The sequence below is a fragment of the Bufo bufo genome, chromosome 3 (assembly GCF_905171765.1).
Source record: "Bufo bufo chromosome 3, aBufBuf1.1, whole genome shotgun sequence".
Classification (NCBI taxonomy): domain Eukaryota; kingdom Metazoa; phylum Chordata; class Amphibia; order Anura; family Bufonidae; genus Bufo; species Bufo bufo.
Window position 1 is genome coordinate 438,768,457 of NC_053391.1, and position 27,289 is coordinate 438,795,745.

Below are 27,289 nucleotides of genomic sequence, written 5' to 3' on the forward strand. Positions count from 1 at the left end.
ACTGTGAAGGGGGCACAATGTTTTTTTTTTTTTACTATGGAGGGGGCACAGAGGGCATTGCTACTATTATGGGGGCACAATGGGCATTATTACTATACAGGGGGCAATACTGGGATTATTACTGTGAAGGGAACACAATGGGGATTATTACTGTGAAGGGGGCACAAAGGGGATTATTACTTTGAAAGGGGCACAGAGAGGGCATAACTACTGTGAGGGGGCACAATGTGGGCATAACTACTATGAGAGGGCACAATGTGGGTATAACTACTGTGAGGGGGCACACATCTCATACTACTGTGAGGGGGTACAATTTTTTTAAAGTATTGGGGGGGGGTGCCAGAGAAAGGACCCGCCCCGGGTGCCAAACACCCTAGGCACACCACTGCCAAGCCGTTATTTATTTTCCAAAAAGGCAGTACCAGCCCTGCACACGTATGTAGAACAGAAGGTGGGCCATTCCTTTAGCTTGTTGGTGACTGCCAAAGTGCACGGCAGCGCCGACATGTGGAGCTGTAGCTACGGTCAGGGACAATACATGTCCTTTACGGCCCACTGGGTGAATGTGGTTCCTGCACAGCCACACCAGCAACTTGGACATGGGATGCTGTAACACCCCAGAGTGGTGTTACCACTTTGCTACTGTATTTATTGGTCTAACCTCATGTCATCTTATGCATTTATTCCAGGTCCTCCACACTGTGCATTTCTAATGTTATGTAACTATTCATGTAATGTACCTGGTTCACCAGCAGGTGGCAGCTTAAATGGCAGAGCTATAGTTAGAGAGAGTGGAACTTACCATTCCATTCTAACCCCCCTCTGTAGGGGAGTGTGCCAGCCCTACTTCCTGCAGGAAGGGTGGGGCAGAAGTTCTAGTCAGTCTAGTTTACCCCCAGCTAGGGTTAAGCTCTGCTGGCCATGGAGACCTAAGCTTGAAGCTTCAGGAGCCAGGAGGAAAGTTCCCTGGCATAACCTACAAAGTGAAGTGCAGCATACAGAAGAAGCTGAGTTATACAGCCAGCCTGTCACTACAGCAGATTCAGAGAGAAACAGATATAGCAGAGTAGAGTTTGCCTGCCAGTTTCATGCTAAAGTCTGCTGGAACCAAGACAAAGCCTCTAAACCGTTCTGTAGAATGTTTGTACAAAGTAAAGCTGCCATTGAACTTCATCACAAGGTCTGAACTCAAGTTATTCTTTTATCCCTCAATTATTCACTCTATTTATTGCTTTGGCGCCAAAGCCTGGGGTCCAGCCGTGTTCGGGTAGGAGCACCGTGACACACAATAAGAGACATTTTAGGCCGCAACATACCACTCAGCATTTCCTACACCTGGGACGCGATATATAGGGGGCCCTGGTGGGAAGGCGCACGTTGCAATATTGGCATCACGAACAGGATTGACCTTTGTGTCTTTATACTACATGGCCTACAGAATTGTCAGAGAACCCCCTAAAAATGACTTTACTATGTTTATTGCGGAGCGACAGGCACAGGAACGTAGCGCCGGCGATCGAGGGGTTAATCCGCCATCTTTGCCAGTGATGGCGCATGTTCTTCTTATACCTCAAGAGCGGGAAAACAGGGAAACGCCCAGCCCAAGAGCTGGAAGTCAAAATAAATCCCAGCAGGCGTATTGATTTTTCTTCAATGCTTCATTGATCCATACACAGATTGATCCATACACGGGACGCGTTTCGGCCCGTCCAGCCTTCCTCAACTGCATGTTAACAACTGAAGATATCACATATTTATAGGTTTAGTCACATGACCCTGCCAATCAATTTAAACAGGAAGTGACATCACATCACAATTAGTTAAAAAAAAACACACATTTGTAACACCCTTGCGAATACTACGATAAACAGGTACCCTTATGAATATTTATAACAAGAGTCTCCTCCCATCATGGTCGTGTCGTAGTAGTCTGCAAGGAAACATATAAAATCTTATTAAAAACACATCACTTCATAATCCCTATTCAAACCCTTGGGATGTAAGGTATCAAGGGTGTGGATCCAGAACGCCTCCCTTTTGAGTAATAACTTCTTCAGATCCCCCCCCTCTCCGTGGTAAATGTACACGCTCAATGACTTGGTATTTTAATTGTGATATGGAATGATTGTGATTATGGAAATGTAACGGTATAGGGAATAAAAGATTCTTGTTCCTTATTGTCGATTTGTGTTTGTTGATCCGGTCCCTTACTTTCTGCATTGTCTCCCCTATATACAACATGCCGCAAGGGCACTTGATTAAATATACGACATTTGTTGTTTCGCATGTATAATGGCCCTTGATTTTATAGGATTTTCCTGTCTGTGGATGTTGAAAATACTGACCTTTCTGCACATTGCTGCATTGCATACAGTGGAGACAAGGGAAAGTGCCTCCCTTCTGATTAGTAAGTGCACTCTGTAATGGGGCCTTCTCCATAGTGCCAATATCTGAGCGAACGAGATGATCTCTCAAGCTGGGATTACGTCTATTGCATATAAGTGGTGGGTTTTTAAATTCCACTATAGTGGGGTACGCCTTCTCCAAAATATGCCAGTGTTTGTGCACCACATTATGCAGTTGGTGATTCAGTGGGTGATATTTATGTATAAGTGCTATGCGGTTACTGTTATCTCTTGATGAAGTTCGCACCCCACTAGCACTTATTGTAGTGGAAAAAATTTCACGAGGATAACCTCTCTCCAGAAATCGGGACGTCATCTCGTTCACCCTCATATCCTGCATTTTCGATTCTGTCACAATCTTCCTCACTCTCATATACTGAGATTTTGGAATCAATTTTTTAAGAGAAGGAGGATGTGCACTGCGATAATGCAGGATACTATTCCTGTCTGTATTTTTTCGATACAAATCAGTGCATAAAATTCCCCCTTCCTGTTTGAGTATTGTGACATCTAGAAAATGCACAGATGTCTGATCATATGTAATGGTAAATTTTAATTCCTCCCAGACCCCATTCAGATGTTCAAACAGCTGGAGGAGGGGTGCAAGTGGCCCCGCCCATACGCAAAAAATGTCGTCGATAAACCTTTTCCATACCAGTGCGAATTTTTTAAAATATTCATTCAGATATACAAAGCACTGTTCAAATGACGACATATAAATATTTGCGTAGGGCGGGGCCACATTCGCACCCATCGCCGTCCCACGCTGCTGCACGTAGAACTGATCTCCGAAGAGGAAATAGTTCTCATAAAGAACTAAATTCAACAAATCGAGAAAAATCGCTGTTGTTCAACAGAAAAATGACTCTGCTCTAATGCAGATGTAATTGCCACTATACCTTTTTGATGTTCAATTGACGTATATAGGCTTACTACGTCAATGGTTACCAGCCAACTGTCCTCAGGTATATCCTCCAAATCTCTGATCACTTGCAAAAAATGAGACGTATCCAAAAGAAAAGAACGGGTATTCTTAACTAATGGAGTGAACGCCTTTTCCAACACTGTTGCCAAAGGTGATAGCACTGAATCGATCGAAGCCACAATGGGTTGGCCTGGTGGATTTATCAAGGTTTTATGCACCTTTGGCAATATGTAGAACACAGGTGTCACCGGTGAGTGATTGACCAAACATTCGCTCAACTTCTCGTCGATGATTCCCTGAGCCTTATATTCGGTCACCAACCCCATGATCTATTCCTTTATTCGAAAAAATGGGTTGTGATCCAACTTCCTATAGGTGTAAACTTATTGTAAATATTGAACCTTATCCATGATGACAATCGATCCGCCTTTATTGGCGGGTTTCACAATAAGGGACTTATCCCCCATCAAATCGCGCACAGCTCTCCTTTCTTCTGTGGTAATATTCTGCATAATCGAAAGATCACTCTCTTTATAATGTCCAGACATCTGTGCATTTTCTAGATGTCACAATACTCAAACAGGAAGGGGGAATTTTATGCACTGATTTGTATCGAAAAAATACAGATAGGAATAGTATCCTGCATTATCGCAGTGCACATCTTCCTTCTCTTAAAAAAATCGATTCCAAAATCTCAGTATATGAGAGTGAGGAAGATTGTGACAGATTCGAATATGCAGGATATGAGGGTGAACGAGATGACGTCCCGATTTCTGGAGAGAGGTTATCCTCACAAAATTTTATCCACTACAATAAGTGCTAGTGGGGTGCGAACTTCATCAAGAGATAACAGTAAGCGCATAGCACTTATACTTAAATATCACCCACTGAATCACCAACTGGATATTGTGGTGCGCAAACACTGCCATATTTTGGAGAATGCGTACCACACTATAGTGGAATTTAAAAACCCACCACTTATATGCAATAGACGTAATCCCAGCTTGAGAGATCATCTCGTTCGCTCAGATATTGGTACTATGAAGAAGGCCCCATTACAGAGTGCACTTACTAATCAGAAGGGAGGCACTTTCCCTTGTCTCCACTGTATGCAATGCAGCAATGTGCAGAAAGGTCAGTATTTTCAACATCCACAGACAGGAAAATCCTATAAAATCAAGGGTTATTATTATACATGCGAAACAACAAATGTCGTATATTTAATCAAGTGCCCTTGCGGCATGTTGTATATAGGGGAGACAATGCAGAAAGTAAAGGACCGGATCAACAAACACAAATCGACAATAAGGAACAAGAATCTTTTATTCCTTATACCATTACATTTCCATAATCACAATCATTCCATATCACAATTAAAATACCAAGTCATTGAGCGTGTACATTTACCACGGAGAGGGGAGGGGATCTGAAGAAGTTGTTACTCAAAAGGGAGGCGTTCTGGATCCACACCCTTGATACCTTACATCCCAAGGGTTTGAATAGGGATTATGAAGTGATGTGTTTTTAATAAGATTTTATATGTTTCCTTGCAGACTACTACAATGCGACCATGATGGGAGGAGACTCTTGTTATAAATATTCATAAGGGTACCTGTTTATCGTAGTATTCGCAAGGGTGTTACAAATGTGTGTTTTTTTTTAACTAATTGTGATGTGATGTCACTTCCTGTTTAAATTGATTGGCAGGGTCATGTGACTAAGCCTATAAATATGTGATATCTTCAGTTGTTAACATGCAGTTGAGGAAGGCTGGACGGGCCGAAACGCGTCCTGTGTATGGATCAATCTGTGTATGGATCTATAAAGCATTGAAGAAAAATCTATACGCCTGCTGGGATTTATTTCGATTTTTATAGTGGTGAGCTGTCTTTTTTATAAAGAGCTGGAAGTGACAGCCCTGCCCACCGGGAAGTGTCCAGTGCAATTGCAGACAGTGAAGACTCCACCCTTAAGACTCCTCCTCCCTTACCAGTTTGCAGTAGCCAAGAGGAAGACAAGATGGCATGTCCTCTGCGGCCTTACTAGGGAGAGATGATCTGGGGTGACGAGCCCAAAGTGAAAACTGCCCTGGAAGAAGTGCAACTTTCTCAGGTGCAGAGGAACCCGGAGAGAAAGTCCCAGGCGTCTGCCGTATCAGCTGGTGCGGTGAAGGCGGCTGGAGTGTACACTCCACCACCCAGGAAGGATTGCCCGTCCATCCGACAAAATCCGAAGGTCCCGCCGGAGGTGACGGCCCACGCTCAGATGATGTGGGACTATAAAAAGGTGATCGAGGACTGGGTAATCCAGGTCCTGGACCACCCTAGGCCGGAGGATCCGCAATTGGAGCGACGTCAAGGGACCGTCCTGTGATTCTCTGTCGAAAGAGGCAGTGGATTCCTCGTAGACGACGAGGACGGCACAGAGCTATTCGTGGGCCACAAGTCAGTAAAGCTCCCCTATTTGCCCCAGGCCAGTCATAGTTTCTTCGTGAGGGACCACGTTGAGTATACCCCCATGAACTCTCTCAAGGGACCTTTTGCCACTGGGGTCACCCTAGTGACCAAGCCCCTTGTCCCTGCGCCAGTTGCTGAGAGCTGGCAGGAGGATCCAGCAGCCGCAGGCCACATGCGCTGTCTCCAGGAGACCGCGGAGGGAGTCCTCCGCTTCCAAGAAAAGGCACAGCCCCAACCGAACCTACTAATCCCAGGTCTACCACCGCCACCAACTTTTCAGCTGGGTTATCTGAAAACCACCGCCTTTTCTTATAACCCAACAGTGGTCAATTATCAGCTGCCATGGAAGATCGCGTCCGCTGCAGCGAGAGCTTTTCGGGCCCCGTCACTACCCCTGGAGGTTCTCTTACCACAGCTTCTACAGCCGGAGATCCTAAGTTCACCTACCCCGGCAGGAGGTTCCGGTCCTGTGAAAGCAACCGATTGCCACAGTCATCGCCAGTGTGACCACCCGGTCACTACCAGAGACCTCTACTACAGGGCAGTGGAGCACCGCAAGTGCTGCAAGTTTGGCCTAGAAAAGGCAGGAGCGCCCTATGATGAGCTTCAGCAGCACCGAGGAGGATTTCAGGTTCCTCCTCTAAGGAGCTTCTCTTCTGTGGATTAAAGAAAAAAAAATCTTGGACATTGGGAGACACAGCGTGGACTGCTTCTGAAGGGTGAGAGCTTGTTGGCCATTGTTTTATTGTTTTGTTGCCCTATTTTGCTCTCATCCAGATGGACATGGATTGTCAGGACTCCCCCTATCTGCAAAATATTCCCAAGTTGAGCATGTCTGCGCCAATTCCTTTTTTTCCCCCTTCTCAGGTTAAGTGGGAACCCCTCTTGCTTAAATTGTTCTCATTATAATTTCTGCTATTTTATGTATACCCCATATGAATCACAAATATTGACTTTACTACCTCATGTGGATTACAAATGACTTTTGCACTACTTGTTCCAGTTTGGTGCACTTGACAAGCCAAGCACTTAAAGAGGACCTTTCACTAGAATAAAACATCTAAACTAACTATACAGACATGGAGAGCGGCGCCCAGGGATCTCCCTGCACTTACTGTTATACCTGGGTGCCGCTCCGTTCGCCCGGTATAGGCTCCGGTATCTTCATAGTTAGGCTCCACCCAGGGGAACCTGCCAGCGTCTCATTCTCCCATGCTGTAGCGCTGGCCAATCGCAGCGCTCAGCTCATAGCCTGAGAGAAAAAAAGCCTCTCAGGCTATGAGCTGAGCGCTGTGATTGGCCAGCGCTACAGCATGGGAGAATGAGACGCCTGGAGGTTCCCCTGGGTGGAGCCTAACTATGAAGATACCGGAGGCTATACCGGGCGAACGGAGCGGCGCCCAGGCATAATAGTAAGTGCAGTGAGATCCCTGGGCGCCGCTCTCCATGTCTGTATAGTTAGTTTAGATGTTTTATTCTAGTGAAAGGTCCTCTTTAAGGAAAAGACTCTAATGCGAATTTGATTGCATTATATATTTGCACTATTTTTTGCACTAATGTTTTACCGTTTCAGCAACGTTCAAGTATTTAACCCATTGTATGTACTCTTTTACAGGTACAACACTGTGAACTTTTGCACTTTTAAATGGACATTGGTAAAATAATGCAGTTAGCCAGATAGCTAGCACCTTACTTTTTAGCTCATATGGACTGCCTCTGAGGACGTTAATATACGTCACAAGCAGATCTAACAATGTCAAGGGTAACCTCGCTGCAAAAAAATGTGTGTTTAGAGGGATCAGCCCTCATGGGAGTTCTGGGAGAGAACCGGCTCCTCCCCCTAGTTTGGTGTGTACTAAGGCTTAGTGCACAGCCTTATGGATATGTATGTTTGGCTACCTGTTCAGTCATCAAGGTGACAAAGTGTAAAGCATTATAAGGCCTTGGTGCTAGGAAGGGATTATCGGATTAAGCCACCGTTCTATTTGCAGGCGTCTCATAGTATCATGGAGGGATTATGGTACATGACACCCCCACGCTCCATATGCAACTTTGGCCCAGTCCTGTGTGGAGTATTTGAGTACTTAGTGCAGTATCTTTTTTTGGTTCACTGGTTATACCGAGAGGGCAAACTGTGAATAGACACCCTACTCATACGGGCAGGAACCTAGTGGTAGCTGTCTCTGTTAGTATATGTATGTCATGATAGTATATAGTCTAAAGCAGCACTCTAACCTTCCTTGGGTACCTTTAGAGCACATCCTAAGCACAAGCCGAGGATGGCTTGGCTTTAAGTAAGGGTGAATGTAACATCCCAGAGTGGTGTTACCACTTCTGCACCTTGCTATGTCTTTATTGCTCTAACCTTATGTCATCTTATGCATTTATTCCAGGTCCTCCACACTGTGCATTTCTAATGTTATGTAACTGTTCATGTAATGTACCTGGTTCACAAGCAGGTGGCAGCATAAACGGCAAAGCTATAGTTACAGAGAGTGGAACTTACCATTCCATTTTAACCTCCCTCTGTAGGGGAGTGGGCCAGCCCTTCTTCCTGCAGGAAGGAAGGGGCAGAAATTCTAGTCAGTCTAGTTTACCCCCAGCTAGGGGAAGGGTGTGCAGGGGCACGTCTCTGCTGGACGTGCCCACGACAGCCAGAGCACCTTAAGCTTTGCTGGCCATGGAGGCCAAAGCTTGAAGCCTCAGGAGCCAGGAGGAAGTTCCCTGGCATAACCTAGAGTCAGACAACAAAGTAAAGTGCAGCATACAGAAGAAGCTGCGTTGTACAGCCAGCCTGTCAGTACAGGAGATTCAGAGAGAAACAGATATAGCAGAGTGGAGTTTGCCTGCCAGTTTCATGCTAAAGCCTGCTGGAACCAAGAGAAAGCCTGTAAACCGTTCTGGAGAACGTGTATGCAAAGTAAAGCTGCCATTGAACTTCATCTCAAGGTCTGGACTCAAGTTATTCTTTTGTCCCTCAATTATTCCCCTATTTATTGCTTTGGTGCCAAAGCCTGGGGTCCAGCCCTGTCCAGGTAGCAGCACCGTGACACACAATAAGAGACATTTTAGGCCGCAACATATCACTCAGCGATTTCTAAAAGTGGGACGCGATATATAGAGGGCCCTGGGGAGAGGGCGCCCGTTGCAGCGCCGCTTCTGCCTACACGTTCTTATACCGTTGGTCCTGCGACAATGTCCGCCTCTGCCTCCATATCCTCCACTGTGTCCTCAGCCTCCACTGCAGGGACAATTCACAGTGCCCTTCCAACATACCACATGTGCAGAGTACGGCGGTGTCTCTCTGTTCTGCACCTCGTTTGCCTGGGCGAACGGAGTCACACAGGGGAGAAACTGCTCCGTGTCCTTCATCAAGAAATCGAATCCTGGCTTTCTCTGCAGCAACTTAAAATCGGAACCATGGTGACAACGAGAAGAACATGGTGTCAGCGCTGCGTCAAGGAGGGCTGAGCCATGCGCCCTGCATGACACATGTTCAATCTGGTTGTCAAGTTGTTCCTGAAGTCTTCCACCCATCTGCAAGACATCCTAAAAATGGCCAGGAAACTTTGCATGCACTGCAGCCACTCGTACACTGCAAAGCACACCCTCCTTGAGCTGCAGAGGCAGAGAGGCATCCCCCAACATAGGCTGATATGCGACGTTTCCACCCGTTGAAATTCCACCCTCCATATATTGGACCGACTATACGAACAGAGAAAGGCCATAAACGATTTCTTGATGATCCAAGAGGACAGGAGTACTCCCCTGTGTAACATTGATGTCAGCCAGGGGCATATCATGCGTGACACCTGCCATTTGCTCAGGCCCTTTAAGGAGGCCACGTTATTTGTCAGTCATCAGGACTACGGGATGAACAATGTCATTCCACTGCTTCATGTCCTGGAACAGATGCTGGTAAATCTGGCTGGTAGGGGACTGAAGACGTGGTGCCTAGATCTCATGGCAACGTGAGCCCTGTGGGGGCTGAACTGGAGGAGGAGGAGGATTTTGAAGCACAAGCAATGTGTAGCGAAATGGGTGGTTTTTCTATACAGGTGACAGGAGAGTGGGAGCAACCAGAGGAGCTACAGGGCGATGAGCAAGATGAGGCAGAGGACCCAGACACACCATGGCAGTATGCAGTGGAGATGGAGGCAAGGAGTCCCTCCAAATCACTTGCACAAATTCATGCTCACTTGCTTGCGTTGTGATAGCCGTATTGTAACCATTCGGCAGAGAGATGACTGGCTCTCCACCTTGTTGGACCCTTGCTACCGGTCCAAAATGGGGGCCTTTTTTACACCCGCTGAGAGGGAGGACAAACTGAACTCCTATAGAGGCATCCTATGTAGTCAGTTGGCCGCTGCCTATCTGTGCCATCGTCCATCCTCTCGCAGGTCTGACTGGGGGAGCCATCTGCAGCAACTCCAACTTAAGTCTAGAGTCGCTGATGAGCAGCTTTCTTCACCTGCCTAGTGAAGAAACTACTCACCATCAGCAGCAGCAGCTAGACCTGGAGCAGGACCTGAACCAGCAGGTGGTGGCATACTTGGACAGCACCCTGCCACCCCACATTGAAGATCTGCTGGACTACTGGGCAGCCAAACTGGATTTGTGGCTGCAACTGGCAGAGTTTGCCCTGGAAAAGCTGTCCTGCCCGGCCAGTACTGTGGCATCATAGCAGGTATTTAGTGCGGCGGGGGCCATAGTGACCCCAAGAAGAACTCACCTGTCCACCCAAAATGTGGAGAGACTGACCTTTGTCAAGATGAATCAGGTGTGGATCAGCCAGGATTTCCACCCACCAATGCCTGATGCATCAGATTAGATCATCCATGGTGCCACACCAATACTTTGACAAAAGAGACAGGTTTCTTCTGGCTACCTGCCTCAGCTGCTATTCTGATGCTGCCACCCGCCTGATGCCACACATCTGATGCAAAGTGCTTCTTCTTTCACCCACCATCTTCAGCTGGTACTGGTATTGCCCCCCACCTCCCAACTCTGTCACTGGGTCACTCTGTGGTCTCCTGATGCTGCTGCCACCTCCACACTATGTCACCTTGCCATTCTGTGGTCTCCTGATGCTGCTGCCACCTCCACACTATGTTGCCTTGCCACTCTTTGGGCTCCTGATGCTGCTGCTGCCACCTCCACACTGTCATTGTGCCACTCTGTGGTCTCATCATGCTGCTGCTGCCATATCCACACTGTCATTGTGCCACCCTTTGGCCTCCTTCTGATGCTGCTGCTGCCACCTCCACACTCTGCCATTGTGCCACTCTGTGGCCTCCTGATGCTGCCACCTCCACACTGTCATTGTGCCACCCTTTGGCCTTCCCCTGATGCTGCTGCTGCCGCCACCTCCATACTGTCATTGTGCCACCCTGTGGTCTCCTTCTGATGCTGCTGCCGCCACCTCCAGAGACTCATTGTGCCACTCTGTGGTCTCCTCATGCTGCTTCTGCTGCCACCTCCACACTGTCATTGTGCCACCCTGTGGCCTCCTCCTGATGCTGCTGCTGCTACCTCCACACTTTGCCATTGGGCCACTCTGTGGTCTCCTCATGCTGCTGCTGCCACCTCCACACTGTCATTGTGCCAACCTGTGGCCTCCTGCTGATGCTGCTGCCTCCACCCTCTGTCATTGTGCTACTCTATGGCCTCCTGATGATGCTGCCACCTCCACACTGTCATTGTGCCACCCTGTGACCTTCTCCTGATGCTGCTGCTGCCGCCATCTCCACAATGTCATTGTGCCACTCTGTGGCCTCCTGATGCTGCTGTCACCTCCAAACTGTCATTGTGCCACTCTGTGGCCTCCTCCTGATGCTGCTGCCACCTACAGACTCTGCCATTGGGCCACTCTGTGGTCTCCTCATGCTGTTTCCACCTCACTCCTATGTCATAAGGCCACTCTGTGCACTTCTCATGCTTTTCCCACCCTCCCCACTTCATGACTGGGCCACTATTTTGCCTTTCGGCCTGGCTGACATTATAATTTATTTGACCTTTAGTCTGATCTGTCAGAAGGAAGGAAAAATTAGACGCACAACGGATCCTGTCTATGTAACAGCTGTAAGGCCTGCATGACCTGGTCCCTATTTTGCATCAGAATTGGCTTATGATTTGGTAGCCAAAAGCAGGAGTGGGTACAAAACACAGAAGACATGCAAATATGCCATTCACGTATCATCTCTGTTTTGGATCCACTCCTGTTTTTTTTCTCTTTAGCAATACTGATGGATTACTGACCAAATGCTGACCGAGTGAAGGCGGATGCTCCACAGACAGGATTCGTTTTTGGGGGGTTATTGTTCTGACGGATCAGAGGAAAGGCAAAATAATCAGTGACGTCAACACAAACCTACTGCTGACACCCACTCCACTCTGTTGGGGGGCTCTACTCAGTGGCGTACATACAGGGGTCGCCGTTGCGACTGGGCCCGGAACCTGTGGACCCCCCTGGCCCCTGCAGTCAGTGTTCCCTTACGTCTAAGTGGCGCGGGTGGGCGGCCGCTCAGCCATATCGCGCCGCTCAAGCTGCTTGCAAAATGTCCGTCATGCGCCTCCTGCCCCATCTGTCTGCTCCTTCCACTTTATGAATGAAGCAGGCAGGCGGGGCAGGAGGCGCCTGACGGTGGGAGAGATGTCACGCTGCGCACAGGCAGCACAGCAGCAGAAGGGCGGGCAGCGGCACTCTAGTTCGACTGCCCACTGCCGGCCATGTGAGGAGTGGTGGAGTGGTGAAGCGGCCGCCGCTCAGGAGACTTGTGGAGCAAAATGTCCTGCAGCAGAATTAACTCCCAGAAGGTAGGAGCTGCCCCCGGTGTGTGCACAGCGCCGGGCACTGCACCGTCCACGCCGCAAGTGTCCCTGCCTCCTCCCTTCCCCCCACTAATACATTACTTTACTAGAAGGCACTTATGGGGATATCTGTGGAGGGCACTGTTGTGGGGGGGATCTGTGGAGGGCACTTATGGGGGATATCTGTGGATGGCACTGTTATGGAGATATCTGTGGATGACACATATATAGCATCTTATGCTATATATGTGTCATCCACAGATATCCCCCATAAGTGTCATCCACAGATATCCCGCATAAGTGTCATCCACAGATATCCTGCATAAGTGTCATCCACAGATATCCCCCATAAGTGCCCACCACAGATATCCCCCATAAGTGCCCTCCAGTGCCCTCCACAGATATTCCCCATAAGTGCCCTCCACAGATATCCCCCATAACAGTGCGTCATCCACAGATATCCCCCATAACAGTGCGTCATCCACAGATATTCCCCCATAACAGTGCGTCATCCACAGATCGCAGTACAGAAGGATTGCCATCCAAAATCCGGCATGTCCCGCACAAAGTGGTACTGTTGGGAGGCATGTTGGGTGAATGGTAGGGGAGCAGTGGCATAACTATCGGGGAAGCGGCTGCTTCGGGGCCCGGCTCCCCGGCAGCGTGTGTGACAGTTTATTTTCAAGTTAGTTAAATAGCCGCAGCGGACCAGGCCCCCTCTCTCTAATCTAATCTTACTGTCTCTCCTGAAGTCTCCTGATGTGTGTGGGATTAGAACCCACAACCTCCATGTACCATGTATCAGAGGCAAAGCATTTACCCACACAGCCATAAAGGCTGCATTGCTACTGATTGAAAAAAAAGATTAGACTTCTACTGTTATAGCTGGCTAAGTGTACATCTATACACATGACAGCTGCCCCAACACACCCAGCACTGCTATATCTCTATATGACAGCTGTCCCAGCACACTCAGCTCTGCTATATCTCTATATATGATAGCTGCCCCAGCACACCCAGCTATGCTACATCTAATACACATAGCAGCTGCACCAGCACACTCAGCTATACTATATCTCTATATATGACAGCTGCCCCAGCAAACCCAGCACTGCTATATCTCTATATGACAGCTGTCCCAGCACACTCAGCTCTGCTATATCTCTATATATGATAGCTGCCCCAGCACACCCAGCTCTGCTACATCTAATACACATAGCAGCTGCACCAGCACACTCAGCTCTACTATATCTCTATATATCTTCAAGAAACAGGTCAGCACTTCACCTTCACTTCACCTTCGCCTGTGGCCTATTGTATGTGGGTGAGACAATGCAGGCAGTGAAGGATCGCATCAGTAAGCATAAATCTGACATCAGGACAAAAAAATTAATGCTACCGGTTCCATGTCATTTTGAGCAACATAAACATACTGTTGCGTTTTCAAGTATTAGAACAGGTGAAGAGACCAAGGAGAGGGGGGGATGTCAAGGGGCTTCTCCTTAGAAGAGAGGCTTTTTGGATCCATACCCTGGATACACTGCACCCAAGGGGTCTTAATAGGGAGTATGAGGTCGCACATTTATGAGATTTTGTTGTTGCAAAATATGGGAAATACATATATACATTCAATATATTTTCATGTATTCTTTTTAGACCGCTGCCTTGTGATGAAAAGGATTTATAGATTCTCCAACAAGGTAGAATGTAACCCATGTCATATGTTGCTTTGTTTCACCTGTTACCATTAATTGATTGATTAATTATTTAAAATACCACCCACTAAGGCCTCTTTCACACTTGCATTGTCCGGATCCGGCGTGTACTCCACTTGCCGGAATTACACGCCGGATCCGGAAAAACGCAAGTGTACTGAAAGCATTTGAAGACGGAACCGTCTTCCAAATGCGTTCAGTGTTACTATGGCACCCAGGACGCTATTAAAGTCCTGGTTGCCATAGTAGGAGCGGGGAGCGGGGGAGCAGTATACTTACAGTCCGTGCGGCTCCCGGGGCGCTCCAGAATGACGTCAGAGCGCCCCATGCGCATGGATGACGTGATCCATGTGATCACATGATCCATGCGCTTGGGGCGCCCTGACGTCACTCTGGAGCGCCCGGGGAGCCGCACGGACGGTAAGTACACTGCTCCCCCGCTCCCCGCTACACTTTACCATGGCTGCCAGGACTTTAGCGTCCCGGCAGCCATGGTAACCATTCAGAAGAAGCTAAACGTCGGCTCCGGCAATGCGCCGAAACGACGTTTAGCTTAAGGCCGGATCCGGATCAATGCCTTTCAATGGGCATTAATTCCGGATCCGGCCTTGCGGCAAGTGTTCCGGATTTTTGGCCGGAGCAAAAAGCGCAGCATGCTGCGGTATTTTCTCCGGCCAAAAAACGTTCCGTTCCGGAACTGAAGACATCCTGATGCATCCTGAACGGATTTCTCTCCATTCAGAATGCATTAGGATAATCCTGATCAGGATTCTTCCGGCATAGAGCCCCGACGACGGAACTCTATGCCGGAAGACAAGAACGCAAGTGTGAAAGAGCCCTAAAAAGGGTGGAGACGTCACTAATGGGCGGGACTAGACCCTATATATAAGTTCTGATTTATTTTTTGGATGTACCTGTTGAAAAAGGCTTGCATGCCGAAACGCATCCTGGTTGTAGGACTTTCTACTTTATGAAGAAACAATAAAAAGAAACTTACTCTACAGACACAGCTGCTGGGATCCATCTTTTGCATATCTCTATATATGACAGCTGCCCCAGCAAACCCAGCTCTGCTACATCTATACACATGACAGCTGCCCAAACACACCCAGCACTGCTACATCTATACACATGACAGCTGCCCCAGCACACTCAGCTTTGCTATATCTCTATATATCTATCTACTGTATAGCAATACTTAGAGATATATAGATGTAGCAGAGCTGGGTGTGCTGGGGCAGCTGTCATATATAGAGATATAGTAGAGCTGAGTGTGCTGGTGCAGCTGTCATGTATATTAGATGTAGCAGAGCTGGGTGTGCTGGGGCAGCTATCATATATAGAGATATAGCAGAGCTGAGTGTGCTAGGACAGCTGTCATATAGAGATATAGCAGTGCTGGGTGTGTTGGGGCAGCTAGGTGTGTTGTGTATAGATGTAGACTTAGCCAGCTATAACAGTAGAAGTCTCATATTTTTTCAGTCAGCAGCAAGGCAGCTCTTATGGTCATGTGGTTAGGTGCTTTGCCTCTGATATGGAAGGTCGTGGGTTCGAATCCCAGCAGAAACTTTTCTGAAATACAAGCACTGACTCCATATATGGACATACAGGGCGGGACACAGGAAGAGGCTGACATGTAAGTATAAGTGGGTTTTTTTAATACCCGACTGTTACTGCCATGGGGGGAGCGGGAGGCACTTGACACTGGCACATGGGGGAGGGGGGTTGGCACCTGATACTGGCACATGGGGAGGTTGGCGCCTGATACTGGCACATTGGGGGGGGGAGGCACCTGATACTGGCACATGGGGGGGGAGAGGGGTTGGCTGGCACCTGATACTGGCACATGGGGGGGGGGAGAGGCACTTGATACTGGCACTTTTTTGGGGGGGGGGGGAGATGGCCCTATGATACTGGGACATTGGGGGGGGAGAGAGGCACTTGATACTGGCACGTGGGAGGGGGGGTTTGGCACTTGATACTGGCACATGGGTGGGTATGGCACTATGATACTGGCACATGGGGGGAGAGAGGCACTTGATACTGGCACTTTTTGGGGGGGAGATGGCACTATGATACTGGGACATGGGGGGGGTTGGCACTTGATACTTGCACATGGGTGGGTTTGGTACTATGATACTGGCACATGGGGGGGGAGAGGCACTTAATACTGCCACATTTTTTGGGGGGAGATGGCACTATGAGACTGGGACATGGGGGGGGAGAGAGAGGCACTTGCTACTGGGACATGGGGGGGAGAGAGAGGCACTTGATACTGGCACATGGGGGGGTTTGGCACTATGAAACTGGCACATGGGGGGTGGAAAGGAGAGAAGCACTTGATACTGGCACATTGGGGGGATGGGAGATGGCACTATGATACTGGGACATGTGGGGGGGAGGAGAGAGGCACTTGATACTGGCACATGATGGGGGGGCATCTATGGGGACACTTACTGGCACATTATTGGGGGGCATTATGGGGGACACTAGGCCGGCAGCCTATCAGAGGCCGGACACTGAGGGGCATTTACTGGGGCACTATATATGGGACATTTTATACTGGTACATTATGGGGGGCACTAGCAGGAAGGGGGGAGAGGAGCACTATGGGGGAATTTACTTGGGGCACTATATAGGGGTGTTTTATACTGGGACATTATGGGGGCACAATGGGGACATTAGCTCAACTGGGGGCATTACAAAGGGGTATTTTTGCACTGTCACATTATAAGGAGAATAATTTCTACTGGGGGGGCATTATGGTGGGCTTTATTACTCCCCCATGGTATGACCCCCTAGTAGCAGCACCATCCTCTCCCTGCTCTGCTATCCCTCTGCCCCTTCTCCAAATACTTATTATGAAATCTTTCTCATTAGGATAAAGCACAACATCAGCTCCACCGAGCCCCCGACCAAAGTGTGGAAGTGGCGTCCGAGATCCCCAAGGGCCAAGTCAAGTAACTGTAAGTTTTCATATGAAATATGTTTGTTATACACATATAGCCTACACTGTGCCCCACAATATACAGTATACCGCTACACTGAGCCCCACAATATACAGTATACCGCTACACTGTGCCAAAGGAGTGGGGTTTCCACAGGAGGAGGGATGTGCGAAGCGCGCTGGGGGGGGGGTGCAGCGTACTCAAGTTGTGTTTAGAAATGTGTTCCTGGGTGTTGTAGTGCAATAGACACTAACCTGAGACGGCTGACTCTCTGCAAGGGCAGGTGATGATAGAAAATGTTTGTGACGCCAGTGCCAATTAAACGGTGGCACGCCGTTTGCTGATAGCAGGAATAACTGAGGAACCACGTGATGTTAAAGCAGAACTCAAACTTTAGTAGTCATCATGTAGGGACATTAACGGAAACGCAGTTCCTTTGCAGACAGTTTGTTGCAGTACATTTGATGCAGGCAATACAGATATAGCAAGGCGACTTCAGAGTGTTAAACACAGGACTTGCAGTACAGGAGCTTGCACTCTATTCCTGACTGATCCTGGGACATAGAAAATCTTCTCCAAGGCCCAATACCCTAGCTCTGGCGTATATCCTTGGTTTTATCTTTATAAAGTACCTCCTCTGTTGTCTTGAGTACCTCTTGCTTTTCTTGACTTTGCCTCTGTCTCTCTCTCAGCTTCCTCAGGCTCTTTAACTGAGGTATTCCTGTTTCTGCTTATGGGAATTCAGGAGGGAAACCTTCTCCTTGAATCTGGAACCCGATTACAGGGACTGCAAAACCCTCTCCTGGACTGCAGGCTTCAGGCCTGGACTTGTCTCTGACATAGTCTAAGCTCCAACTTCAGACTACAGGCTGCAGCTTTAGACAGACACTTTAGACTCCAACTTTTAGACTCTCTTTCCTTTCCCTGACTGGGCCTTATATAAACTAGGGCTCCCTAGCTCCCTCTAGTGCCTAAGAGCTGGAATGACACCCCTAGCAGGCCTGTACATGCAAGTTTCACAGTAACAGGGAAATACATAGCATTACATTACATGACATTTTATAAAGATGACATATACCAACTTCCCCATAATTAAGGAGGGACGACAGCACACCAAGTGACCCTTTTGTAGTGACGGGAATTACAGTCCCCGTACACTACAGGGGCCCTTACAAATATTTGCTGTGGGGCCCAGTCACTTCTAGTTACACCCCTGTAGGGGAGGTAGTGGGGGGGGTGGAGGCAGGTTGTGTGGGGGGCGGCGGCGGATTGGGGGATGGAGGGGGCCCCATAGATCAGTTTTGCACCGGGGCCCCATGGAATGTGTGTACGCCACTGGCTCTACTTGTATAAGCGTTTAATAGAACAGGTTCTGTAGACATCTATGTGGAATCAATAAAAGGAGTGCGCTTCTTCTTGACGCTAACATTGACCTGTAAGGCTGAGTTCATCAGTTTTGGCCGCGTAACTGGCCAAATAAGTGAAGTGTGCAGTGATTCTAAGAGTGACGCCTGTCATCTACATGTCATACTGACTCACAGTATTATTTCACTACCACAGCAGACTCCCTATGCGTTTTACTGCAAGGCACAGTGTTCTACACCACTATAAATGCTCTCTGCAGCCAGGAAATAGACATTTTTTTAACGCGATTCGCCACAAATGAATTCAGATCAAACCAAATTTTGTCTAGAAATTCGCTCATCTCTAATTAAAACCAAAAGCAAAGCACAATGCTTGTCCGCATATCATTAATTGGGAGTGACCTTGAATTTTCAAGACCTTTACTCTTGAACATTTACATGGTCATATCGTAGGCACATTATCCTACATATACATGAGAGTATATCAAACTTACCCGTGTATGAATCTCCTGGTTAATTGTTTCTTCTCTGGATGTTCTTTTCACATTTAGAAATCTAACTAATGGTCCAATAGTTATTCCCTGTATTAAAATAAAAATACAGTACATTATGATAGATAGATAGATAGATAGATAGATAGATAGATAGATAGATAGATAGATACTAGATAGATGAGTCTTACCATGATAAATACTGTGAAGTATATAACTACAATTGTAGATGTAATAAACATTTTCTTTCTTGGAAATAATAGAACAGGCAACAAAAACACAAGTGAAAAGCTACTGGCGCCACGTAAACCACTGTAGGCAATGATGAACTGGTCTTTAAAAGTGAATGGATGTGTTCGGAAACGGTTTATGATGTAGAACAAAAGGAAGACACCTACATTGTACAGAAAAATAAAATAAGTTATTAATATAGGGATAAACCATTTTATTGACAGATGCGAGTAGATTTTCTTAGATTTATGTAATTTAATATTCTTCCAAAGCTACAACTTTACTATGCAGTAGAAATTATTCAAATTAAGCAGAGTAGTAAAGGTGTTTCAAATTCTTCAATTTGAAGAGCCCATCAGCTGGCTAATGTATCAACCACCATCTTGATTTTATTATCAGCTCCATATTATAAAATTGTGCTTCATGAAGTTGCTTAAAGCCTCATTCACACGTCAGTTTTTGGTCAGTGATTTGTATAGTGTACTGCAGTGCATTGTCACTCACAGTAAGCCTGATCAGGCTCCTGCCTTCAGCAGGAGCCTGATCAGCTATACCAAGGCAAGCAGGAAGCCTGTGAAGGCTTCTGGTTGCCATAGTAACCATCGGGACGCTGCCACAGCAGCGCAGCGCTTAATGGGGGAGGGCGGGGGCTCCCTCCCTCTGTTAACCCATCAAGCATCGGGCTGCTGCCACAGCACAGCAGCAGCCTGATGGGAGATGGAGGCAGCTCCCTCCATCTCTTAACCCCTTCCATCCAGCTGTCCCTACGGACCGCAGCATGGAAGGGGTTAAACGGCCGACATCAGTGCCAACAACCACAGAGGGTCCAAATTAAACTAATAAGAACCACACTGTTTAGTATCCAGCAACACTGCACATCCATTTACAATACAGATGTACAACAGTGCGTTCCTAATTAGTTTAGTTAGAGCCTGCTGTGGTATGTATGGCTGCACGATACTCGACCACATTATTACCGCATGATGTGGATGCACCCTAAGGGCCACAGACTGATCCAGACGAGTGTGAGGCAGAGAGCCTACTACACTGCATATGCACTGAAACTGAAAGCTATAGAAGAAACATTTTTAAGACCAACTAAAAAAAATATTTTTTTGTCCAAAATGAATAGAATGTAGGGATGAGCTAATCAATTTGTATGTAGAGATGAGCTAACCAATCTGATACATTCATCTGAATGAATTCCATGTCTGTGAGGATCTGTCCTTCTACAGACGATTCTTTGCCCTACAAGTTTATTGACAGGGCAAGACATCTTGTGCGGCCCTGGCAATCTCGCACTTGTAACGTTACTGCAGGTAGCGATGCATGCACAGAGGCTCTGACTTCGGTTATGAAGCAGCGACTGTGCATGCGCCATTAAACTTTGTTTAACAGCACATGAAAATTCGCTGCTGCAGATTCATTGGCGGAGCTTCTTGCATGATTGTCAGGGCCGGGGAGTTGTCTGGCCCTGAAATCTAGTGGTCATGGGAGCGTCTACAGCTCCCTCACAGGTGTAAATTTTGTTCAGATCAATGAATTGATTCATGCGAATCAATTCTCTCACCCCTAGTAGAATGCAATATTAAATATAATTGCAACCAAAGGTCTCCATAGCCTTTAAAAGGGTCTTTGTCATTTATGAGAAAAAATTTATAAAAAGAACAATTTGAAATATCTTACTTAGTGCTCGCCAAATGAGACAGAAGAGCAGTGTGAAGCAGATAAAAGCCCAGTTCCATTCATGGTTTTTTCCTATTGTAGAGACGCCCATGAAAATAAATATCAGAGTCTCGCTCATGCTGCTCATCATCTTCATAAAGTATTTTATGGTTATGCTTGAATTCTTTGAGATGTTTTCTTCAATATATTTTTTCATGGTCATTGCACAGGCTGTAATACTGTTGAGCATAAAAAGCTAATAAATCCATGTGCATCTATGAAAAATTCATGGAACTTGTGTATTGATTTGTTAAATGTATACATTTGTGAAATGCACTAAATGTGGAGTCCCACTATTAGGGCTCATGCACACAAACTTATTTTTTGTCCGTATCCATTCCGTTTTTTTTGCAGCCCGTATGCAGAAGCATTCATTTCAATGGGGCCAGGAAAAAACGTGTGAATTCCATGTCCGTATGTCCATATGTCTGTTCTGCAAAAAAAGTCTTATTCTTGTCCGTTTTGCAGACAACGATAGGCAGTGCTTTAAGTGGGCCAAAAGAGGTGCCGGTACTCTATTAGGCGCCGGTGCCCCCCCCCCCCAATACTGAATTAATGTGTGTGTGTGTGTGATGAGGGGGGGGTCTGATGTGCAGGGGGGTACTGGTTCAGAGAGGAACGAATGTGCGGTGGTGGGGGGGGGGGGTACTGGTACATAGAGGAACTAATATATATATGTGTGTGAGGGGGGGGTCTGATGTGCAGGGGGCCCCTGCACATCAGACCCCCCCATCACACACATATATATTAGTTCCTCTATGTACCAGTACAGTACCCCCCCCCCACCACCGCACATTCGTTCCTCTCTGTACCAGTACCCCCCTGCACATCAGACCCCCCACCCCACTCATCACACACACACACATTAATTCCTCTCTGTACCAGTACCCCCCTGCCAGGGGGGTACTGGTACAGAGAGGAATTAATGTGTGTGTGTGTGTGATGAGGGGGGGGTCTGATGTGCAGGGGGGTACTGGTTCAGAGAGGAACGAATGTGCGGTGGTGGGGGGGGGGGGTACTGGTACATAGAGGAACTAATATATATGTGTGTGATGGGGGGTCTGATGTGCAGAGGGGTACTGGTACAGAGAGGCACTAATGTGTGGTGGTGGTGGGGGGGGGGGGGGTACTGGTAAAGAGAGGAACTAATGTGTGTGATGAGGGGGGGGGTCTGATGTGCAGGGGGGTACTGGTACAGAGAGGAACGAATGTGCGGTGGTGGGGGGGGGGGGTCCTGGTACATAGAGGAACTAATATATATGTGTGTGATGGGGGGGTCTGATGTGCAGGGGCCCCCTACACATCAGACCCACCCATCAGACACATATATATTAGTTCCTCTATGTACCAGTACCCCCCCCCACCGCACATTCGTTCCTCTCTGTACCAGTACCCCCCTGCACATCAGACCAGACCCCCCCCCCCCCCTCATCACACACATTAATTCCTCTCTGTACCAGTACCCCCCTGCCTGGGGGGGGGGGGGTACTGGTACAGAGAGGAACTAATGTGTGTGGGGGGAGGGGGGGTGCCTGTCACTCACCAGTACTCTTCAGAAGTTGGATTCCAAAGCAAAGTCGATGTTCTTTGCTGCACCGTCCGACTCCTGACTCCAAGGAGGACCAGTCACTGGTCGCCGCACTGATCGCTCCACACAGGCGCGCGGGAAGGAGTTGACGTCACCTAACGTGAGGTCAACTCCCTGCCTGCGCCAGCCTGAGCTGACTCTGCAACGACCCGCCCCCCTCCACTAGCTGCCCAGCCAACGACATTAGGGAGGAGATACTGCCAGCTCTCCGCTGCGCTCCGGTACCGGAAACCCACGTACTGGGCGCACGGAGAGGTGCTGGTACTCTCCAGGGCAATTTTTGGAAGTGGCGGTACTGAGTACCGCCGCGTTCCGGCCCACTTCAAGCACTGACGATAGGCATTGTTACAATAGATCAGCAAAAAAAAGATGCAATACAGATGTCACACGGATGTCATCCTTTTTATGTGGATTGCAAAATACATACGGGTGTGTTCATTAGACCTAAATTATACATTTATCACGTGTGGTAATGGGAACAGTGCTGGAAGGCCTGTATGTTCCACTTAGGTACCTCAGCTGGGTGAGACAGCTAAAATCCAGAGAGCGGCAGTCGTCTCAGCAAAGCATAGTTTGCTGAGACAGTTTTGTTTAATGATTCTGGGCTGAATTTGAGTTGGATTGGCAGATAGGACTGGAAGTGGGATCTGCCAATCCACACCCTTCCAGGACAGGTATTCCCTTCTAACTGAGGTGATCGCAGGTGAGGCCTGCTGTAATCAAGCTGGCATAAAGCACCTCCCAGTATGTCAGTCTAGGGGAGAGAGTGATTTAGAAAAGAGACCTGCAGAGGCTCTGAGTGTATGTGAAGCCTGATCTCTTCCCGGTGTGGACTGTGGGTTGGTGAGCAGACCAACTAAGGATTGAAGCCTGAGACCCTGTGCATAAAGCTGTGATTATAGGTGAGACAGGGAAACCATTATATGTATTAGTTAGAGCCCAGCCGGGCAGGTGTTTATTTTATATTGTGTATGTTTGGGCTAGTGAAAAAAAAACGTAATTTGGTGTCCGTGAAGATATCTGTGATTGTGACACCCTTAGAGAAGGCGATCCCTGACACATGTTATTATGGGAGTGTTCTATGTTCACAAATAGTTGTGATAAGACACCAAGGTGTACATTTAGACCTTAGAAGTGGCCAATAAGGACTGAACCCAGGTGCATTGCGACCACATCTCCAATGTCCGACAGGTGCCATGTCTCACCCTACCCTTAGGAAGATGTCTCCTACACTGTTATGGTAGACACTGGCTAAGATTTACTAATCATATAGATATATAAATTAGACAGGCTGTCTAAAAATTCACCATATTTATCACAGTGGTTCATGATGGATAATAAATGTCATGCAGGGATAGACACTTTTCTCTGACTCTATGCCAACTATATTTTGATTGGCTTACTTTGAGACAGAATTGTATGCCACAATGGTGGCAGAGTTTCGCAGGAAAATGTTACATCTTAGGTCCCATCCCCTTTGCTGCTAAACCTCACCATTCCAACACCCTTGTTGAGCAATTCGGAAAAAAAAGTATAGAAGCCTTAGATGTTCCAAATTGTGACAGAATTGTGCCACTTTTCAGACAGATTCTAGATAGACACATAAATGCCTTAAATGTTGAACCTTTAACCCTATCCTGCAAGGTTGGACAGATATACTAATATGACTGAAAAAACTGAAAACTGCCCCTGGCTATATATGAATGTATTATACAGAAATACAGGAACATGATATGTAGGGCTTTACATTACAGATAGTGAAACTGGAACAACATTACAGTCTAATACTTACGCCAGGATTCCAGAGAGGTAGAATGTTTCTGCAGATAGGTAGGACAGGTAGCTAAACATAAAAACTAAAAGAGGCTCAATAGAAGTGATGTTCCTGGTAAAACGAGTGATGAAGGCAGCTAGGAATCCAAAGATGATCCCAAAAAACACTCCTCCAATGCCAACCACAAAAAAACGCCCTATACCAGCAAGAATGTCCACAGGTTCAATTTGTTCATAGGTTTGCATTTGGTTAAAAGAAATAAAAATGTTGTAAAGAACCTAGAGGAAAAAGACAAATTGGAAGGTTTACAGTTACAGAACACAAAGGATACATGTATACAGTGACGTAGTAAAGGGGAAGAAGGCGGTCCACCCGGGTGCCAGCTCTCAGGGGGGTGTCAGAAGCAATGAGTACTTTCAAAAATACAGATGGAAGCGCTCATAGCTGGAGAGCAGGGAGCTGCAGTCCTGTCACTTACCGCTCAGCTCCCAGGCTCTCCTCCCCTCCTTCAGGCCGGCGGCGCACAGAATGGTGAAGTAGGAAGACTTCTCCCAGCTCCACCATTCAGCCTGCAGACATAAATAGAACAACACATAGTGCAACAGCACTCTACAAACCAAATAAAGTACAAAGACATATTACATTGCCGATGCTATGCTAATAAAATTAGAGATGCTTGGCAAATATATTTTGTACAAAAATATTTGAGCCCGTCTGCCGCACCTGCGCATTTGGATGTGCTGACTAACCCCCTTTTCCTTTGCAGCCTGCAGAAACAGATCGCGCTGCCAGCCTGTGTGGGTGGAGCCTGCAGCCCAGAAATCTGCATAAGCTCCACCCACACAGTGCTGCAGAGCGATCTGTACCTGCAGGGAAGAGAGGTATGTGAGCTTCAGGAATGGAACAAGGTGAGTAGTTACTGTGTGTTTTTTTTTTTTTTTAATACAGAGGAGGCACAGTGGACTTTATTACTATGGAGGAGGCACAGAGGACTATATTACTATGGAGGGGGCACAGAGGACTTTATTACTATGGAGGGGGCACAGAGGACTTTATTACCATGGAGGGGGCACAGAGGACTTTATTACTATGGAGGGGTCACAGAGAACTTTATTACTATAGAGGGAGCACAAAGGGCATTACTACTATGAAGGGGGCACAATGGGCATTTCTACTATGGAGGGGGCACAGAGTCAGAGGGCATTACTACAATGAAGGGGGCACAGAGGACATTATTACTGTGAAGGGGGCATAGTGGGCATTATTATTGTGAAGGGAGCACAATGGAGATTTCCACTATGGAGGGGGCACAGAGGGCATTACTAGCACAGTGGGCATTACTACTATTAAGGGGACACTATGGGCATTATTACTGTGAACGGGGCACAATGGGCATTATTACTATGAAGGGGGCACAGTGGGCATTATTACTATGAAGGGGGCACAGTGGGCATTATTACTATAAAGGGGGCAGAATGGGGATTATTACTATGAAGGGGGCACAATGGGGATTATTACTGTGAATGGGGCACAATGAGGGTTAGTACTGTGAAGGGGCACACATCTGTACAAAACTACTGTGAAGGTTGTGCAGTCGTGGCCAAAAGTTTTGAGAATTACATAAATATTGGAAATTGGAAAAGTTGCTGCTTAAGTTTTTATAATAGCAATTTGCATATACTCCAGAATGTTATGAAGAGTGATCAGATGAATTGCATAGTCCTTCTTTGCCATAAAAATTAACTTAATCCCAAAAAAAACTTTCCACTGCATTTCATTGCTGTCATTAAAGGACCTGCTGAGATCATTTCAGTAATCGTCTTGTTAACTCAGGTGGGAATGTTGACGAGCACAAGGCTGGAGATCATTATGTCAGGCTGATTTGGTTAAAATGGCAGACTTGACATGTTAAAAGGAGGGTGATGCTTGAAATCATTGTTCTTCTATTGTTAACCATGGTGACCTGCAAAGAAACGTGTGCAGCCATCATTGCGTTGCATAAAAATGGCTTCACAGGCAAGGATATTGTGGCTACTAAGATTGCACCTCAATCAACCATTTATAGGATCATCAAGAACTTCAAGGAAAGAGGTTCACTTCTTGTTAAGAAGGCTTCAGGGCGTCCAAGAAAGTCCAGCAAGCGCCAGGATCGTCTCTTAAAGAGGATTCAGCTGCGGGATCGGAGTGCCACCAGTACAGAGCTTGCTCAGGAATGGGTGCAGGCAGGTGTGAGCGCATCTGCACGCACAGTGAGGCGAAGACTTTTGGAAGATGGCCTGGTGTCAAGAAGGGCAGCAAAGAAGCCACTTCCCTCCAAAACAAACATCAGGGACAGATTGATCTTCTGCAGAAAGTTTGGTGAATGGACTGCTGAGGACTGGGGCAAAGTCATATTCTCCGATGAAGCCTCTTTCCGATTGTTTGGGGCATCTGGAAAAAGGCTTGTCCGGAGAAGAAAAGGTGAGCGCTACCATCAGTCCTGTGTCATGCCAACAGTAAAGCATCCTGAGACCATTCATGTGTGGGGTTGCTTCTCATCCAAGGGAGTGGGCTCACTCACAATTTTGCCCAAAAACACAGCCATGAATAAAGAATGGTACCAAAACACCCTCCAACAGCAACTTCTTCCAACAATCCAACAACAGTTTGGTGAAGAACAATGCATTTTCCAGCAAGATGGAGCACCATGCCATAAGGCAAAAGTGATAACTAAGTGGCTCGGGGACCAAAACGTTCACATTTTGGGTCCATGGCCTGGAAACTCCCCAGATCTTAATCCCATTGAGAACTTGTGGTCAATCCTCAAGAGGCGGGTGGACAAACAAAAACCCACTAATTCTGACAAACTCCAAGAAGT

General features: G+C 47.3%; 1 protein-coding gene across 1 annotated transcript in view; it reads right to left on the reverse strand.

Annotated features, from left to right (window-relative positions):
- The window catches only part of LOC120993841 (sodium/hydrogen exchanger 4-like), a 116,043-nt gene that overhangs the window by 49,240 nt on the left and 39,514 nt on the right, over positions 1 to 27,289 (reverse strand). The window contains exons 3-6 of the mRNA XM_040422310.1: positions 24,451 to 24,710; positions 21,032 to 21,249; positions 19,306 to 19,508; positions 19,118 to 19,204 (exon numbers count right to left, since the gene is read on the reverse strand). Coding sequence (XP_040278244.1) covers positions 19,118 to 19,204; positions 19,306 to 19,508; positions 21,032 to 21,249; positions 24,451 to 24,710 — 768 coding nt within the window. The remainder of the gene's footprint in view (positions 1 to 19,117; positions 19,205 to 19,305; positions 19,509 to 21,031; positions 21,250 to 24,450; positions 24,711 to 27,289) is intronic.